The sequence below is a fragment of the Coptis chinensis genome, chromosome 2, assembly GCF_015680905.1.
Source record: "Coptis chinensis isolate HL-2020 chromosome 2, ASM1568090v1, whole genome shotgun sequence".
Lineage (NCBI taxonomy): Eukaryota > Viridiplantae > Streptophyta > Magnoliopsida > Ranunculales > Ranunculaceae > Coptis > Coptis chinensis.
In genome coordinates this window covers 102,274,853-102,293,235 of record NC_141457.1, presented here as the reverse complement: position 1 = coordinate 102,293,235, position 18,383 = coordinate 102,274,853, and the positions used below count along the sequence as shown (strand labels likewise).

The 18,383-nt window shown below is 35.2% G+C and overlaps 3 protein-coding genes across 3 annotated transcripts; 2 read left to right on the top strand and 1 right to left on the bottom strand.

Annotated features, from left to right (window-relative positions):
- Positions 1-329: 329 nt before the first annotated feature.
- Positions 330-3,459, top strand: LOC147519786 (uncharacterized). The gene is made up of 4 exons (XM_086594189.1): positions 330-585; positions 938-1,965; positions 2,705-3,106; positions 3,397-3,459. Exons 1-4 carry the CDS (start codon positions 330-332, stop codon positions 3,457-3,459), a joined length of 1,749 nt encoding a protein of 582 aa, XP_086450315.1.
- Positions 3,460-3,862: 403 nt separating this feature from the next.
- On the top strand, positions 3,863-7,308 carry LOC147519785 (uncharacterized). The gene is made up of 3 exons (XM_086594188.1): positions 3,863-4,779; positions 6,690-6,855; positions 7,216-7,308. The coding sequence occupies exons 1-3, from the start codon at positions 3,863-3,865 to the stop codon at positions 7,306-7,308; spliced, it is 1,176 nt and encodes a 391-aa protein (XP_086450314.1).
- A 9,514-nt stretch (positions 7,309-16,822) lies between these two features.
- On the bottom strand, positions 16,823-17,218 carry LOC147519784 (pentatricopeptide repeat-containing protein At5g48910-like). The gene has a single exon (XM_086594187.1). It carries the CDS (start codon positions 17,216-17,218, stop codon positions 16,823-16,825), a length of 396 nt encoding a protein of 131 aa, XP_086450313.1.
- Positions 17,219-18,383: the final 1,165 nt, after the last annotated feature.

The window sequence follows — 18,383 nt, the reverse complement described above, 5'->3', positions numbered from 1 at the left end:
ATAGAATGGCAAGGGATAGATTTAAAGAATGTCATGTGGCCGACGTCAGCATACAATTGATTAATAGAAGACAAAAAGATGGAAGACTTTATAATTTGCCATCATCAAAAGAGATAGCTGGTCTAATCGTTGGCAATGGTGATGAATTTAACGAGCACAGAGATGTTATTGTGGACAAGAAAGGATTTAGCTTGAAGAGAATCAATGAATTGCTACCAAGTTTCATGGCAATGTAGTATCCACTTTTGTTCCCCCATGCTGAAGATGGATACAGACTTGACATTCCATATAGAAACAATGCAGTAGTTGGAAAAAGAAAAAATATTAGCATGAGAGAATACTATGCTTTTAGATTACAACTCGGACGCAATGAAGGCAAGACTATAGTTCTTGGGAAAAAATTGAGACATCAACTTTGTGTAGATGCTTATACAGCTGTTGAACAAAATAGAATGGATTGGGTTCGAAATAATCAACAAACGATTCGGGCAGAATTGTTTCAAGGATTAGTAGATGTAGTTGTTGCTGGTGACATGAGGCCTGGTACTGTAGGCAAATGGTTAGTTCTTCCTTCATCTTTCACAGGTGGTCCGCGGTACATGGTACAGAACTATCAAGATGCCATTGCAATAATATGCAGCACACGGGTTCCCGTGATCTCTTCATTACTTTTACATGCAACCCTAAATGGCGAGAAATCGAGAGATGTATTGACATGATAGCTCCCGGTTATAAACCGTAAGACTTTCCCCGATATTGTTGCAAGAGTTTTTGAGATGAAATTGCACCTAACCGATGACTGATTTACAAAAGCACAAGAAATTTGGGAAGCTTTGGGCGGGGTAACCTATATACTATATCTTGTTTTAAATAATTTAAAAAGTCATAATATTTTATGAAAATATTAATAAATACGGGTTTTGTTAATGTTTTGTAGCATTATACACTATTGAATTCCAAAAGAGAGGTTTACCACACGCTCACATTTTACTTTTTCTGGACAACGTTTCGAAGCCTACTACTCCTTCACTAATCAACAAACTTATATCAGCAGAGTTGCCTGACCCAATTGGTGACAAAATTGCCTATGATTCAGTGCTAGAATTCATGATACATGGGCCATGTGGAATAGAAAACTTAGATTCCCCTTGCATGAATGAGAAAAAGTGTACTAAGTTCTATCCAAGACCGTGTAGTGAAGAAACAACTATTGACGACAATGACTTCACAGTTTACAGGAGGCGGAATAACAATCGAAAGGGAATGAAGAAGAATATAGAAATTGATAACAGATGGGTTGTTCCACACAATGTTGATTTGATAGTTAAGTACCAAGCTCATATTAATATGGAACATTACAACAAGGGAAGATCAATCAAATACCTTTTCAAATACATTAACAAGGGAAGGGACAGGGCTACTGCAATTATTGTTGAAAACATGGTTACAGATAAAGATAGTACTAATCAAATAGTAAAGGACGTTGATGAAGTTGCAAATTTCTTAGACTGCCGATTCTTATCTGCTTCTGAAGTGGTTTGGAGACTATTGAAATTTGATATTCAGTACAGAAGACCAGGCATTGAAAGGTTACCATTCCATCTTGAAGGTGAGCATTTGGTTTATTATAGTGAGAGAGATGATGCAAGAGATGTAGTAAAGAGGAAATCTTCATCAAAAACCAAGTTCAGAGAGTGGTTTAAAGCAAATGTTGAGTATCCAGAATTAGCTAGGGGTCTTACGTATGTCGATTTTCCTACTAAATTCGTATGGGATAAAAAGGAAAGGAAGTGGAAGCCAAGGAAAAATGGGAAGAAAATTGGACGTGTCTACTACACACATCCTACTTCAGGAGAGAGATTTTATTTGCGGCTGTTGCTGAATATCATCAAAGGTCCTTTGTCTTATGAAGATATTAAAACTGTTAATGGAAAAGTTTATCCAACTTTCAGAGCAGCATGTCAGGTATATTTTATTACATATTCCATATTAACTTTTTTTTGTATATTGTTTTCTCGCCTAAAATCTGTCGCATATACTTTTAGAAGTTCAAATTGATTCATATGTACTGATTCAAAACCTCTCCAGTCTATGTTCATGTTTTAAAAACCAGCACACAACTCGCACACAACATTTTGTTATTGGCTTTCAGGAGCCTGTTTGCATGCACATTTTTGGAATTTCAAATATAAGTAAGGTCATAACAGAAAACTGGGGTGATGAGTATTTTTATTGCTTTACAAGAAGCACTTGCTCTAATGTTTCAGCAGTTTATTGTAGACATTTGCTTCTGTGACCATAGTGGTGTTTGTATAATAGAAGCGTGACTTCAGGGTTCAGATGATGCTTCACCTCTGCAGTTCTTAACTATCTCACTTCCGAATGAACTGTGTACCTTTTCTCTAATGTGCTACATTCGGGTACCTCGGTTCTCTGTGTTGTAGATAAAATAGGATAGGTATAATTCACTAAAAATGTTCAAATGTGAAAACTCCTATCGTTTTTGATCATTCCTAATGAATGCTCTCTCATCAATGAATTTAAGTCGTCTGTATCTCGAAGTTGTCTGTACCTCAGTTACCAAAAAATAGTTCTCTGTGTTGTAGATAAAATAGGATAGGTATAATTCACTAAAAATGTTCAAATGTGAAAACTCCTGTCGTTTTTTATCATTCCTAATGAATGTTCTCTCATCATCTTGAAGTTAGGACCCATTTTTTTCACCAAAACCCTAGATTTCCAAGACCAACAAGAAAACCCAAGAAGTAGTTTTGATGATGTATGGTTTACAAAGAAGAAAAAAAGCCACGTGTTTCTAGAAGGTTATGTAGTAGAATCTGTAACAGAAGAAGAAAACCAAGATGGTTCAGGGTCAGGGTCATCTTCAAAAGGAGTATCCAGAACAATGAGTTTAACATATGAAGATCTTGATGACTTAAAAGGGTGTGTGGATCTTGGGTTTGGTTTTAGTTATGATGAAATACCTGAACTTTGTAATACTTTACCTGCTCTTGAACTTTGTTATTCTTTAAGCCAAAGGTTTTTGGAAGATCAGAATCATTTGAAGTCAAATGAAGGTGAATATAATAAGTCTCATCATCTCGAAGTTAGGACCCATTTTTTTCATGGTCAAAACATTAAGCCTTCGATAATTATATGCAAACTTTATCAAATTAAAAGAAAACTACAGATAAACATACAATTGTGGTCATACCCTTGAGGAAAAAATAATGTATCAAACATACAAAAAACCTTTCATCAGAAAAAGATCTTCAAAACAAAAAAAAAAAATAGTACGTATTAATTATAAAACCTCAGCTCATTTATGATGGTTTACTATTAAAATGCAATTCATATTGTTACATTATTATTCTAATGTTTCATTTTTATATCAAGGCACATGGATTACTTGAGGATGACAGCGAATGGGATGACGCTATGGAGGAAGCAAGTCATTAGCTCATTAGCAAGTTCCAAAATCTTTGAGACAATTGTTCGTCACATTGATTTTGTTTTGTGGGGTGACATATCCTGAAAAACTTTGGGAGAAACATCAAAAGCACCTCGGAGAAGATATTTTGTTTCGATATAGAAAGAAGAACAATAATGAGAATCTCCAACTCACTGAAGAACATATTAGAAATGAGACTCTCTGTGATTGAACAAATTATGGCTGAAAAAGGATTATCTCTCACAAACATTCCTGATTTCCCAAAATTTAATATGTCTTCAAGGATCTCCACAGATAACAGATTGATTGCTGAAGAATTAGACTACGACTGCAATGAGTTGTGAAAAGAATATGAGATTCTTAACAACGGAATGAATGCTAATCAACGTGAGGTATTCAACTTTATTAATGATGCAGTTCAATCTCAATCAGGAGGTGTTTTTTTCGTGTACGGATGCGGAGGAACTGGCAAAACATATCTTTACAAAACAATTATATCTAAACTTCGGTCTGAAGGAAAGATTGTTCTTGCAGTTGCGTCGTCGATCTGGGATAGCTGTGCTCCTACTTCTAGGTGGAAGGACTGCTCACTCTAGGTTTAAAATTGTTATTCTGACTGATGAAAACACCAATTGTGACATCTCTCAAGGGACATTATTACACAACCTTATTAGACGGGATGATCTAATAGTGTGGGACGAAGCACCAATGACTCACAGACATGGATTTGAGGCAGTAAACCGTACACTGGAGGACCTTTTTAAATCACAAGGCAAAGAATTTGGTGGTAAAACATTCCTAATGGGAGGAGATTTCAGACAGATATTACCAGTCATTCCAAGAGGCACAAGAACTAATGTTGTTGATGCTTCTATCAACAAGTCAAAATTATGGAAAAACTGCAAAGTCTTTCACTTAATTGAGAACATGCGACTGAAGAATGGAAATATAGAATCAGCTACAACAAAGTCTATTGAAAAGTTTAGCAAATGGGTTTTAGACCTTGGAGACGGAAATCTTCCTACTTCTAGAATGAGTGACAAGGTGGAATCAACTTGGATCAAAATTCCCGAAGACCTGCTTATTCCGGATAGTGATAATCCAGTAGAAGATATTGTGTCATGCATATATCCGGATTTGGTCAACAAATATATAGATATTCAGTATCTTAAAGAAAGAAGCATTCTAGCCCCAAGGAACAAAACAGTTGATGAAATTAACTCCACAATAATTTCAGAACTCGCAACAGAACTAAAGAGATACTTAAGTGCAGACTCACTAAGTCCAATTCAAGGTAAAAGTGCTGAACAAGATGTTTTATACCCCATGTAATTCTTAAACACTCTAGAATTTTCCGCATACCAACCACAAACCGGATTTAAAAGTTGGTGTTCGATCATGTTAATGAGAAACATTAATCAGAGTCGAGGACTGTGCAATGGGACTAGGATGATCGTCACAAAATTGGCTTCCAAAGTGATATATGCTGATATTATTACAGGGAACAGAGTAGGATATCCAGTTTTTATTCCAAAAACAGTTTTGTCCCCAAGCGATACGAAATGGCCATTTGAATTCAGAAGGAAGCAATTCCCTGTTAAAGTTTGTTTCGCTATGACCATAAACAAAAGCCAGGGACAAACATTCGAAAAAGTTGGAATATATTTGTGAATGCCAGTTTTCACTCATGGCCAGTTATGTTGCAGTTTCAAGAACAAACTCACGAGAGGGACTGAAGTTTTTAATCAGAAGGAATGGGGACGAGCCTGAAGGACATACACATAACATTGTCTATAAAGAAGTTTTCAATTCAATTTGAAGATTATTACACTCAAAGGTATTTTCTTAAAACAAATGATTATTATATTTTTTATATTTTAGACACTGATTTTAATTTTTTTACATTGTTTAATAGGAAAATCTCCTTTCAACGGAATATAGGGAAAACAAATAGAGACAGTATGGCCATAAACAGCACAGAGATCGAATCCTCCTTACTTTAGTGTAATTGATTATTTCCTAAGTGCTTTGCTACTAATCCTTTTTTATAAGCCATGTAGTACTAGGGACAGTTGGAGATAATGTTATCTACTTTAACGTTCCCTTCTACTTTGTCTTCTTCATGGTTTTATTAAATCATATTGTATGGAATCTTATCTATTCTTAATTATTCTTCTTAATGTTTGGAATTCTTCTTAACATGCAAACTTTATTAAGTACATTAATGTTTGGATTGTGTACTCATTCAACAATGTAGTGAGAAGACCATTTTGGAGCTGAAGGTGATGATTCTAAACACTCGATGCTTCCAAACACCCAATTTTTTTGTTTCTATGTCCTCAACCTACATTTACTTACCTTACTGTAAAATATGTGTATTAAGAAGAAACAAAATTAAATATTTGTCTTTCTATGAGAGTGTCGTGAACATGCTTTTGGCAACATATGTTAGAGGATTCTATTTGTTTAAGTTAAGTGTGGGATGTGGTTTGTACTTTTCTCTGTTCTATTTCTGTTTTTTCTTTCTATGAGATAGATTAGATTTTAATACTGATAGTGATCTACGGTGGTTTGGAAAAGCATATCCTTAGATAAACGGACCACGCACCCAAGAGGGAAATGGAGCCAAGATCGATGTAAGATACTTAGAAAGAGACACCCTCAGAATTTTAAGCACCGCCAGCCTGCAGGAAGAAAGCGATAAAAGTTTTTGTGTTGTGTGTGTGAGAAATTGAGAGAGAGAGAGAGAGAGAGGGACTTACAAATACTCCCAGTGTGCTCCACAGTAAATAAATATAAAAAGTTCAGAATAAGCTTTAAGATGGTGTTGTAGTTGATGTTTGTCGATTGAAATTCTGGATTGCATTGAAAAGCAATACCGATGTGGCATCATTACCAATGCCTTCGCCAAAGACCCCATTGTAAAAGAAAAGGTGTTTCATCCCCGATCAATAACCTATACCAGAAGTTAGCAAAGAAACAATAATACAAGCCGAGAAAGTTTAATGTGATGCGTCTTTCATATTATTGATTAACTAATAAGTGGCTCAAGAAGTGAAAGTTAATAGTAATGAGTAACCTTATACTTGCAAGCAGGACGAAGTCGCCGATCTCTTGGATCACCGCAACTAACCGGGCGAGGTATTATCGACTTACGGATCCAAGCGAAAAGGGGATGCGAGGACTGATACATTCAAGAAAGTTAAAGTTTCATCTTCGATCCCTGCTGAGATTGTAGAGTTGGAAACCGATGCTACGAGCATATCCGACAAACAAGAGAAGAAAGAACATTGGTTGCAAAGGGTATTGAGGCAGCAAGGGTGGCCACAAAAGAAGGATTCTGCTCCATTGCCTTTTCAGCCATAGCAGCAGTTGGAGAGGCAACCGGAGCAGCAGTTGGAGAGGTTACAACCATGCGGGGAGGGATGATACCAATACTCGAAAGTATTGGAAACTTATCTCTTCAAGGTCTTACTTGTTTGGAGCCCCGAAGTTTTCATTGGTGGAAATCCCTGAAAAGGGACCCTTGAAAGCTGACCAATCTACTTTCATGGATGACATTGCTCTTGGGTTAGTTCATGGAGGTCGGCTCCCACCGGTGACATTGCGTACTTCACCCAATCTGGGGATGCATCACGCCTTTACACCCACATAGCCGATGCTTATCGGGGGTGAGGCTTTCTGTTCTCCTATTTACTATTGTTATGCATGTATTTAGTTCTACCTTTCTTTGTCCTTCTCGATTTTTTCGTTTCTCATCGCAGGTTATTGGAGCGATCGCAGAGCTTAACAACCGTGTTGTAAGGTCTGGTCCCCGTGATGCTCGAGATGGAAAAACTACACTCTTCCCCGAGTAAGCTTGAGAACGATCTAACTTGCACTCATTTAGAGCTCGGGCAACCCAGTATGAGCACTCACAAACAGCGGAGAAGATTGCTAATCAGATTCACGCCTTTAACGCATTACTGATTAAGGCCAGAGAGATGATAGAACAGAGTGTAAAGAATGGATTATAGGTTTAATTACCTCACCCTTACCAAGTCGCGCACCAGCCTTTGGATCACCCGCGAACCGACCGAATCGAGGTATTATCGACTTCGGATCCAAGCGAAAGGGGATGCGAGGACCGATACATTCAAGAAAGTTAAAGTTTCATCTTCGACCTCTACCGAGATTGTAGAGTTGGAAACCGATGCTACGAGCATATTCGACAAACAAGAGAAGAAAGAACATTGGTTGCAAAGGGTATTGAGGCAGCAAGGGTGGCCACAAAAGAAGTATTCTCGCTCCAATGCCTTTCCGGGCCCGCAGCAGTTGGAGAGGCAACCGGAGCAGCAGTTGGAGAGGTTACAACCATGCAGGGAGGGATGATACCAATACCGAAAGTATTGGAAACTTACTTCTTCAAGGTCTACTTGTTTGGAGCCCCGAGTTTTTCATTGGTGGAAAGCTACCTATTGTTATTGTTGTTACGACTTACAATTACTTCACACCATGTTTTGCAAGGACACGATTAAGTTGCATGGTATAAGTACTAGTATAAGTACAATCCCAATAAATAATCCAAACAGAAACTGGTATCTGTAGTTCAACGCATCCATTGGGAAGTGGGTGGTAGTTTCTCTGAAGGACCACATGGAAGCTTCTGGCCTGTCTCTCACTCTATCCGACTTTTCAGTTCCCTGCGAATGCGAATTTGGTTAAGCTTTTACGGAGACAGTTTGTCCTAATAAATACCTACAACATTGGCAATTGCTCAAGAAACCATCCAATTTTCTACTTTTACGCAACTCCTACACCTAGCTTGAAATCTTTTTATTTTACCAGCTCTTTGTTGCGTCAGGTGTGTGCATGTGTGGACCTTATTTATGCACTCCAAAATAGTGTTTATGCATGTCATAACCGGTCTAGGTCTGCGCAGTGAGCTAACCGACATACTGTGCGAGTAGTCACATTTCTGGCAGAATACCTAAAGGAATGTCTGTATTCATGCTCATGAACTCAGCCAATTACAGTCAGGGATATTTTCTGTTTTGACTTTATTTAGGATTGTTTAAAGGGTCTTTAAACCAAGGTTCTACTCTTTGGAAGCTCGCTCGCCAACATCCATATAACAATCTTAAACCTCTCTCAGTTCCAACTTTGCTCCACCTATTTGCCTATTTAAGGAGTTGGAACATATCGCTTATTTGTATCAAGTTGAATTTCGGAAAATCAAGAATTGGAACTCTTAAAAACATAGAAATATGTTAGAAACCACGATTCAATCCAATATGACCCTGAACGAAAATGAGCGGAACTTCCATACATTTAAACTTTTGATTACAAACAGGCCCTAAACTTCTGACTTCAGGGCTCACCTATTTTTTTGTGTGCAAATGATCTTTAACATCGTAAGGCAGGTCTAATAGATATTGCCAAACATAGAGCATTTTCAAAGTAGTGGTATGTCCTTTGTTCTGGTGTTTATCAGTGTTATTTCCAGACATGATCATCATTGTGATCTAAACGTAATACTGGCTATGGGCTGATGGGAGTCAATTGGACTGCCAGAGCTCATGAAGGAAATGATGTTTACTGGAACCGAAAGAATAAGGATTGATAAAAGAAAGAAGTAATGTGTATTAAAGGTATCTCGACCTCTCTCCCATTTTCTTTCTTTTTATTTTTTTGACCAAAAACATAATTTATTAGCTTATAGCAAGGAGTTCATATAATGAGTGTTGGACTCGACTGAAATAGATTTGGACTGTCATGGGAACAACCAAATTACAACCCAGATCAATATTAGACTTCCATAAGTCAGCTAGCAAGTGTGCATGCTGAATCATTTCTCTGGGACTAAAGACAACTTCACAAGACTCAAAACACTAATGCATAGTGACCAACTCTAACAAAAGACTCTGTAATTGCCATGAAATATTTTCGGTAGACACATTTACACCTTTCACCAAAGACTACATATCAAATGGACTCCTACTTAGAGTTTTCATAAAAGAGAAACACTATAAAGATGAGTTTAACTAAACTTCTAAAACCATATCACAATAGATCCTTATAAATTTAACAACACAACTTCCCGTATACCACAATGCAAAGAATAAAAAAAAAAAAATATATATATATATATATATATATATATATATATATATATATATATATATATATATATATATATATATATTGACAATTTTATACAAGCTTATCATAAGTATCAGTGATTGATTTTTTTTTTAAAAAACTTACACAATTTTTATTTTCTTTTGCAGATTATTACTAAGAGATAAGATCATCTACGAGGTAATTTCATAATCTACCATGGTATTTATTCGCTGTATTTGTTCTTAGCAATAGAAATAATAAAGCATGTTTTACAAGCTAATACGGTTAAAAAAATAATTTGAATAATAAGAAAAAGATAGTTTAGTATCATATTCATATTTTCTGTTATATATGAATCAAATTTTATATTAATTGTGACTAAAATTTGATCAAATAATGCAAGTAAATCACATGGATAGCATAGATGTTGACGAAAATAGTTTCAATTGCAATGGAATGATGATTACTCAAAAATTAAGTGATCCGTGGATTATAATTGAGCAAAACAGACTCTGTTACTACAGAATACACAAGAATACTATTTATTATGAAGACTACAAAGGATTGACAGATGAAGTGAAAAATAAAGTCCGGGCAGATCATTTAGAAAAAAAAGAAGAAAAGAATAATTTAGAAGAATAATTTCATTGCTTTATATTGTACTACAAACAAATAAATAATGTTATGTTAGAGGACTAAGGCTAAACATGGAGTGTATCTGAAGTTCCGATTTTCAGTAATTCATTGTTACAACATAAACAGACAAAAAACTCATCAATGAAACTAGTAGCAACTCATCATTAGAGACAGATTTTGGTGGAATAGAGTCATGGAATTCAAGTTTAGATTGTTGTCAATGGGACTTGGTCACCTGCAACCCTCGCTCACCTTCAAGAAATGTTGTCACTCTTGATATTTACTCATTTGTTACTTCACTCGCTCCAGAGGTTGTTGTAAACTCAGCAGTGTTAGCACCATTGTTTCCTATAACAACCTTGATGAAGCTTGACATCTCCTCCAATTCTATACAAGGTGAACTCCCACCAAATGGGATTGTCAACTTTACCAAGTTGCTTCACCTTGACTTGAGGGAAAATAGCTTCAATGGATCCATTCCTACTAAATTGTTCCGTTTACAAAGGCTACGATACCTTGATATGAATAGTAATATGTTCAATGGAATCCTGAGTCAAGAAGTAAGAGCCCTTTGGAACTTGAGAGTACTGAACTTAGCTGAAAATTTCCTCTATGGAGAGATTCCTATGGAAATTGGAAAATAAACACAGCTGCGACAATTGTCGCCGTAATAGATTCTCTCGGTAGGCTTTCAAATTCACTTTTGCATTTAACCGAGCTCCAAGTATTGGATTTCCAACAACAACTCTCTATCAATGCAAATTCCTACCATCATTGGAACTTTGTCCAATATTTCAACTCTAGCCTTAAGCAAGAACCGGTTATTTGGTGGAATCACTTTGTCATTACAAAATTTTAGCAAGTTGGCGACACTTCAGGTTAGACAAAGAACTTGCTATCGTGACATTCGATATAGTTACCGGATATCAAGGCTGAGGGTTTTGAACCTTGGAGGAAACAACCTTACTTGGAACAACAATGCTAATGTAGCTCCAAAGTGCATGTTGTCTCGGTTATCTTTGAGGTCATGTCGCGGTTCTTTGGACTAATTCCTAAATGGATCTCTACTCAAAAGACTCTTGATTTCTTGGATCTAAGCGAGAATGAGCTCGATGGAAACTTCCCGAATGGCTTGCTTTGAACGTAATATCGAACTATAATTTTATCGATAACAACCTCACACTCGCAAATTGCATAAAACATGGGAGATACAACTTCCGTCATGATACTTATGTTGGCAAAGCAACAACTTTTCAGCTCCCATCCCTAAGACGATCTCAATAATTTATCAACTACTATTGTTAGACTGTCCACAAAACCAATTTTCTGGTAACACATTCCCAAGCTTTGGTCCAAATGCTTTACTTGCTTATGTAGATGTCTCTTCCAATAGATTGTCCGGTGAGGTTCCAAAGTAAACTTTGCATTAGGAACAAAGATACTTGCATTATGTCAAAATGAGTTTTCAGGTCCCTTACTCAGAATCTTAGCAACCGAGCTTAACTTCGAGCACCTCGATCTACATAACAACAATATAACCAGCTTAATTGCCGAGTTCCTCTACCAAATGTCTAGCCTTCAAGTTCTTAATCTTAGGAATAATTCTCTTGAAGGCCGGATCCCAAATGCTCTTTTCAATCTCAGTAGCCTTCGCATTCTTGACCTCTCCATCAATCATCTCATTGGGTATCCTTGGAAATGGCACAAGAGTATGTCACGTTCTCGACTGGGTTTTACAACCAAACCTCTCAACTGTAACTGCTATTATTGACACGACCAAGGCTCTAGGATTCATGGGTTTTACTTTTGTTGAAAATCCCACCTATGGAGACTTCTTAGCACAACCAATTCTCTTCTCTGTTCCTAGCATTATGATTCTAAAGATCGCAGATGTACTTAATGTGCAAGAATGATCACACAAATAGATTTGGTAGGGGGAACTGGGCAATGATACGGTGTGCTGTCCCACCGGAGCTGCCAAAATTTGATGATCGAGTTGATATAATAATGGCATGCCAACAAGAGGAGGCCAAGTGTCCTGAGTTTAAGAACACTGAAGAACACCTAGAGTTTGAGCTGTTCTAGCGAATCTTTGTACAAGTTTAAATTGTTGTTAAATCAGTTAGATTTACACTAAATACTATATAGAGTGGGCCAAACTTGGATTGGTCCGGCCTTTACCATACTAAAATCAATTCGATCTATTTTATATACTTATCCGTTTCTAATTCAGATAAGTATTCCTTAATTCAACTTCTACATACGTTCAATTTCTAATTTAGATAAGTGTTGCTTAATTCAACTTCTACATACGATACAAGTCCAAAGCAGGTATACTTCTAAAACTAGAACAAGACCTTCGGAACTTATAAATACAACACAACAATGCTTCCGAGTAATATAATTTTCAGAAAACTATAGAGTTACTACAGAGAAAAGGTACACATGACAATAATTTCTTTTTCAATCTTATTAGATTTTTTAATAATATTAGTAAACTGTTGTTATTTTAATCCATGAACTCAAAGATAAATAATACATCCGTCCATGCATACATAGCAAAACGGTTGTATATTCATCATAATTGTGATAAGAATTGTAATTCTAATAGTTGGATATCTTCGTAATGAGAACATTATGTTTGGAAAATTCATTTTTTCGATGAGGTGAACGACAAATCTGACAGTTGGAAGGTTCGAGCACGCATAAGGAGAATGTGGGAAGCTGTTAATCTGAGGACAAGACACAATCATATAGTCTACACATGCTGCTACTTGACGAAAAGGTAGAACGGACTCAAAAATTACTTCTTTTATATCAAAAGAATTTTTGAATTTTAATCCACTTATATTACATTGTACATTCGAATCAAATTCATGCAAAGATTTCACCAGGAATCCAACACATGTTTGAAAAGAAACTGATAGAAGGAGACATATTTGTAATTGATAAATTTGAAGTCAAAGAAACAACCGGAAGATATCGTCCAGTAAGATCTAAGTACACTATTTCTTTCATAAAAGATATTATAGTATCTCCTTCGAAAGAAATTGGGACGACATTCAACAGATATAATTTTTCGTTCGTAGAATTTGAAGATCTTATGAAAACAAATGATATCTCAATTTTTCATACCAAAGGTGAGTTCTTTATACATACCCTATTGTTTATTATAACTAATTTCTAACAATGTCTACAAATCAGATTTCATAGGAAAACTTATCAGAGTCGGGCCAAAGAAACCTCAGGGATTTAAGGAAATCACAATACAAAACGAAAGGTAAACAAAATCTATATAAATTATTTTTTAACTTAATTTCTTACACAGATAACTATGTAAATACGTAATCAGGGGAAGTGAGCTTACTATAGCTTTATGGGGTGACAACTCCAATAGACTGGCAAATATCAGCAATCAAGAAGAAGATACGATGCTCATCATCACATCATTATACCTGAAAATGATTGGAAGTAAGTACAATTCTTAATCATCAGTTATATAGACTGTTAAACATATATAATGGAAGTAAGTACAAATCTAATGTTTTGAATTTTCATATTTTACAGAGGAATACAAACTTTGTTTAACATCTGCGACAAAGTTGTACTTGAATTTGGAACATTTTGGCCACGTTGACCAGATGAGAAACATGTGATATTCGTTAACACAAGCATTACTATTCCTCACAAAAGCATTAACAAATATGACTTATCCCTAATTTATTTTTCGTAGATATCAAATTAGAAATACAAGAGTTCAAATTGAACAAGCAGTGACAGACGGACCTACTTCAATGAAGGAACTAATGAATCAAGACAGAGTCTCAATTTCGGAGCTAATTTCACTAGGAAAAGAAACACACAATTAGGTATACCAAGTAAATGCATAAATAATACCGTGCTGAAATTAATAAAAACTGAACTAATAAACATATTTTTTGCAGGGAAAGCAATTCACTTGCAGGGCAAAGTTTGTGAAGATATTTGGAAACCAGTGGAGTTACAAATCATGCGAGAACTGCACTTATAAGCATGTTGACAAAGGATCGGAACCTTTTTGCACTAATTGTGAAACAACATACAAGACTCCACAAGACAGGTAAAGAAATCACTAATAAATACTACATCTTCGGTTTTATAATTCATCACTAATTCCAACTTTAAAACATTAACAGGTACCTACTTAAATTATGTGTACAAGATGAAAGTGGAGATCAAATAGCTTTTGTCGTCTTTGGTAAAAAGGCGCAGAAAATAGTCGAGTTTCCTATCCAAAAAATAATGGAGTTGACTTCTGAGGCAAGTACATGACTTAATACGAAAAATTAATTTATAAAATGATACAGAGTTCGTAATTGAACCGTACCTATATTTATTTTGTCAAAAAGCAGGGAAAAAGTACTAAAGAAATTAAGGAAAAGCTTGAAAAGAATGCGGGGAAGAAGTATATTTTCAAAGTTAAGCTGAATGAGTATAGTATAAAAAAAAAGTTCCCTTCATTCAGCGTTACGGATATATTAGAAGACGATGAAGACTATGTTGAAGAAAATCCTCCATCAAAAAAATCCCGTAAATTAAGATCAAAGGATGAAAAATATCGCCTTAGGATGGAAGATTACTAGGAATTTTATTAGGATTTATTCATATTTCATCAACAACTTCTGTACTTTGAGATACATTAATGATGTTTAGGTTTTAAACTATTTGAGGTATTTAGTAGTGTCTTTGGATTTATTTACTTTAATTCATTAATTCAATCTGAAATTTGTGAGTTCAATTTGAGTACAATTCATAAATTCCTATTCCTATACTTGCACTCTAAGCCACAAAATAACATAATCTCCTTTATAAAAGGTGATAAACATTTAGTAATCCTTAAGGTTTACGTGACATGGGAATATTATCAAAAAAACAGATGGGCGGAAGAATGGGTAGCAGGAGATGCTAATCAAAAGAAGAAAATGGTGAAGCAAGTCCATTCACAGGAACAAAAGAATAGTATACTTATAGGTTTCTAAGCCCAATAGCTTCTACCTAATTAAAAATAAAAATCTAATTTAAAATATGGTGATTTAGCTTTAGGTCGTCCCAATAATATGGGTATTTGCATTGGACCCAAAGTTTTACGTTTCTTAGCTTTAGGTAACCCTATCGTTAGTTAACGATTCATTTACCAAGTTTGACCGTCTATTGTGGTGTGTCTGGTGTGATGCCCTTTCAAAATGCAACAACTACCCCTCACACATTTTGCACGTGCCCACACCATAAAACTCAAAATCCAAATTTCAAAATACCCGACACGTGTCATAATCCATGCTCCTAATAGAGTGGAGGCTACAAAAAAGGAGAAGCTCGCTGTTCCAAAATATCAAAATTTAAGAGATATATAAAACTAAAAACCTACGAAAAGTCAACTTCCAATCACTTAGTAAAACATAATCTATTAACCTAAAAAAAAATAATTTAACTACACATATCGAAAAACCAGGTAGCCTATTTTCTTCCCTCTTCTTTATTATTTACAATTATTTATTGACTTCATTTTATTATGTATATTGTAGATAATGGCGTATGAAAATTACAGCTTATGTAAAAAAAAATATTAAAGGAAATTCTAGAAACAGGACTTAACATTCAACAAGATCCGGTCTACAACACAGAATTAGAGAGCGGACGATTCAAAAGCACTGTAACATTAAAGGTACCAAAAGACTTATTCTTTAACAGTGAAGACATCATAGTTAAAGAAATTGATGGAAGCCCAACATATTCTGTTGCAAAAGCAGAGGATTCAACAGCTTTTCATACAATACAATTTATAAAGGATGAACGTGATATGAAAATTGAAGACTTCAATTTCAAAGAACTTATGAAGAAAAGAATAGAAGTTGAAGAGAAACAGAATCAACTCGACATCCTCAAAAATATTATGCTAGATTGTTTGGTTGATGATAAACACAACAAAGATAAAATATATTATCTCGAAGAAAAAATTAAAGGAATGAAGGGCATGGAGAGTTCCATAATAAAGAAAAGAAAACCATGAGGATTAGTACTTTAATACAAAAACTTTATTATGTTGGTCACATAATATTTTTTTAATGGCCGAGGTTTAACGCTTCTTATTTATGAAAGTTTGTAACTATTGAGTCTATTAATTTTTAGTTTAAATTTATAATATTAGCACGCTCGCTTTTCCAATTCGACTACTTCAAATTATATTGTGTTCGATATCGAAAAAAATATAAGTCATTTGTCACCTTTGGAGTAGGTATTCGTATCATAGCATTGTTTCGTTTGCTGACCTTCTAAAAGAAGTGAGTAATGGTAATTATAAATAAGTGGATGCTCTGAACATTCAACAATGTAAACACTGGACATTGTCTTCCAAATATTAATGAGATAGTGAGTTCCTCCTTCAGTATTCTAATGCCAATTCAAATACCAGATGATCTTTAAAAAAAAACACACCATTGGAAGTGCGAAAGAATTAGGCAGTCAGCAACATTCTTAGATGTCTAGATTTTTTTAGTATTATCGGGGCAGTTTTGCAACTCCATTATTTAAACTCTCCTAAATCACCACAAATTACCACAAGAGCACAATCGATTATGAAAATGGTGAAACCTCATGTTATCCCTCAACAATCTCTCTCCTCATAATCAGAGACGCACCACACATCACAGTGTGGAAATCCTCACACACTCTGAGTTTCTTTACAATCCTAATGGGGATTCTAGCAGTCGTAGTAAATAGTCCAAATGATATCTGTAAAAGATCCTCCAGTGCTTCCTTGATCTCTTTTGACTTTGGGTGTGTAATGTCACCAGCAAATAACTCATGTATAATCCCATCCTCTGCTTCCATCAAGCTGCAGCCAGGGTTCTTTCTGACTCCTTTTTCTCTAATCAGGATTTCCATGGTTCCGACAAGCACCAAAGAGTGCTCCACACACACCTCAATAGGCATCGTGGCTGCAAGGTTTAAGGCTTCTTCAAAATGTCCATCACGACCAAGAAGATCTACCATTACTACGTCAAAAAAAAAAACACCAAGAAGATTAATATCTAGATTTTGGGCATATTCAAATTTTGGGCACTGCCTAGCCACATGACAACAATGTCTCAAGTAAAATAATTTTAAGAAAACTTAACATCATAAACAAGGATTCAGAGATACTACAAAAAAAAGGTACACATTCCAATAAATTTTTGGGTTGAACCAATTGAACCATTGATATTCTATCCGTAGGTAAAAACACAATGGCAAGAATACCAGTGACAACGCAATAAGCAGAAAATAAAACAGTCATACCCAAATTTCACTAATCCCACAATATTTAACCAATAAATCATTCATACCCAATGTTTCGTTGCCATATCTTTCAGCCCAAAACAAATTAGAATTAGCTTCAAAGGCAATAACAATATGGCCACCCATTTATTTTTACTCCAAATGCCACATCCATAAGGCAGAGTAGTTTTACCAATACATGAATCAAATAAAGTTTTCCAATATTGCCTATCAAATTTTTATAATTCTGCCATATCATGTCTAATAAGTTGATATATTGTTCTAAATATGGATCTACAAGAAGCATAAAAGGTACGATTTTTTAAAACAAGTATTTTTTTTTTTTCTGAATGTGTATTGCTACATTTAGTTATTTCAATTAAAAAAATAATCTTCTACTTATTACAATGTGAACATAACATTTTTTCTTGGCTATCTTATACAAAAACACATAAAAGGATCACTATGGAGATGAGAACAGAGCAATATTCAAGAGGGATTGAAGTGTCATTCAAACCTATGTTGGAAGAAATAATGAAAAAGCTAAATCTGGATCAACCTGTTTACGAAAGTTCAATACATAACGGAATGTACAATGCAAGCGTCAGGGTGAGAAATGATGTAGTTGGTGTGGAAGGTGCGTCTTAAATCATAAGTTTTAAAGGAGTACCATCAAAATCCATTGAAGAGACTGAAAACACTGCAGCAAGATGGGCAATTGAATTTACACAAAAAGTTAATGAATTCGAAGTTGTTGACTACAACTTCAAGGAGTTGAAAATCAAGCGAAAGTTCTTCAAAAAACGAACAGAGGCAAGTTTTTTTATTTAATATGATTTTTCATATGTTATATATCACTAACTTTTTAAAGTTTAGGTTGGAAGAATTGAAGCACGTCACG

What these genes read in the sequence shown, in the direction of transcription:
- LOC147519785 (XM_086594188.1), top strand. Translation starts at nt 3,863, where the DNA reads ATGCAGTTCAATCTCAATCAGGAGGTGTTTTTTTCGTGTACGGATGCG. An exon ending in CAAGATGTTTTATACCCCAT is followed by an intron (nt 4,780 to 6,689) that starts GTAATTCTTAAA and finishes CTGAGATTGTAG; the next exon opens with AGTTGGAAACCGATGCTACG. An exon ending in CCGGAGCAGCAGTTGGAGAG is followed by an intron (nt 6,856 to 7,215) that starts GTTACAACCATG and finishes TTCTCATCGCAG; the next exon opens with GTTATTGGAGCGATCGCAGA.
- LOC147519786 (XM_086594189.1), top strand. Translation starts at nt 330, where the DNA reads ATGAGAGAATACTATGCTTTTAGATTACAACTCGGACGCAATGAAGGC. An exon ending in CTTTCAGAGCAGCATGTCAG is followed by an intron (nt 1,966 to 2,704) that starts GTATATTTTATT and finishes ATCATCTTGAAG; the next exon opens with TTAGGACCCATTTTTTTCAC. An exon ending in ATAAGTCTCATCATCTCGAA is followed by an intron (nt 3,107 to 3,396) that starts GTTAGGACCCAT and finishes TTTTATATCAAG; the next exon opens with GCACATGGATTACTTGAGGA.
- LOC147519784 (XM_086594187.1), bottom strand. Translation starts at nt 17,218, where the DNA reads ATGGTAGATCTTCTTGGTCGTGATGGACATTTTGAAGAAGCCTTAAAC.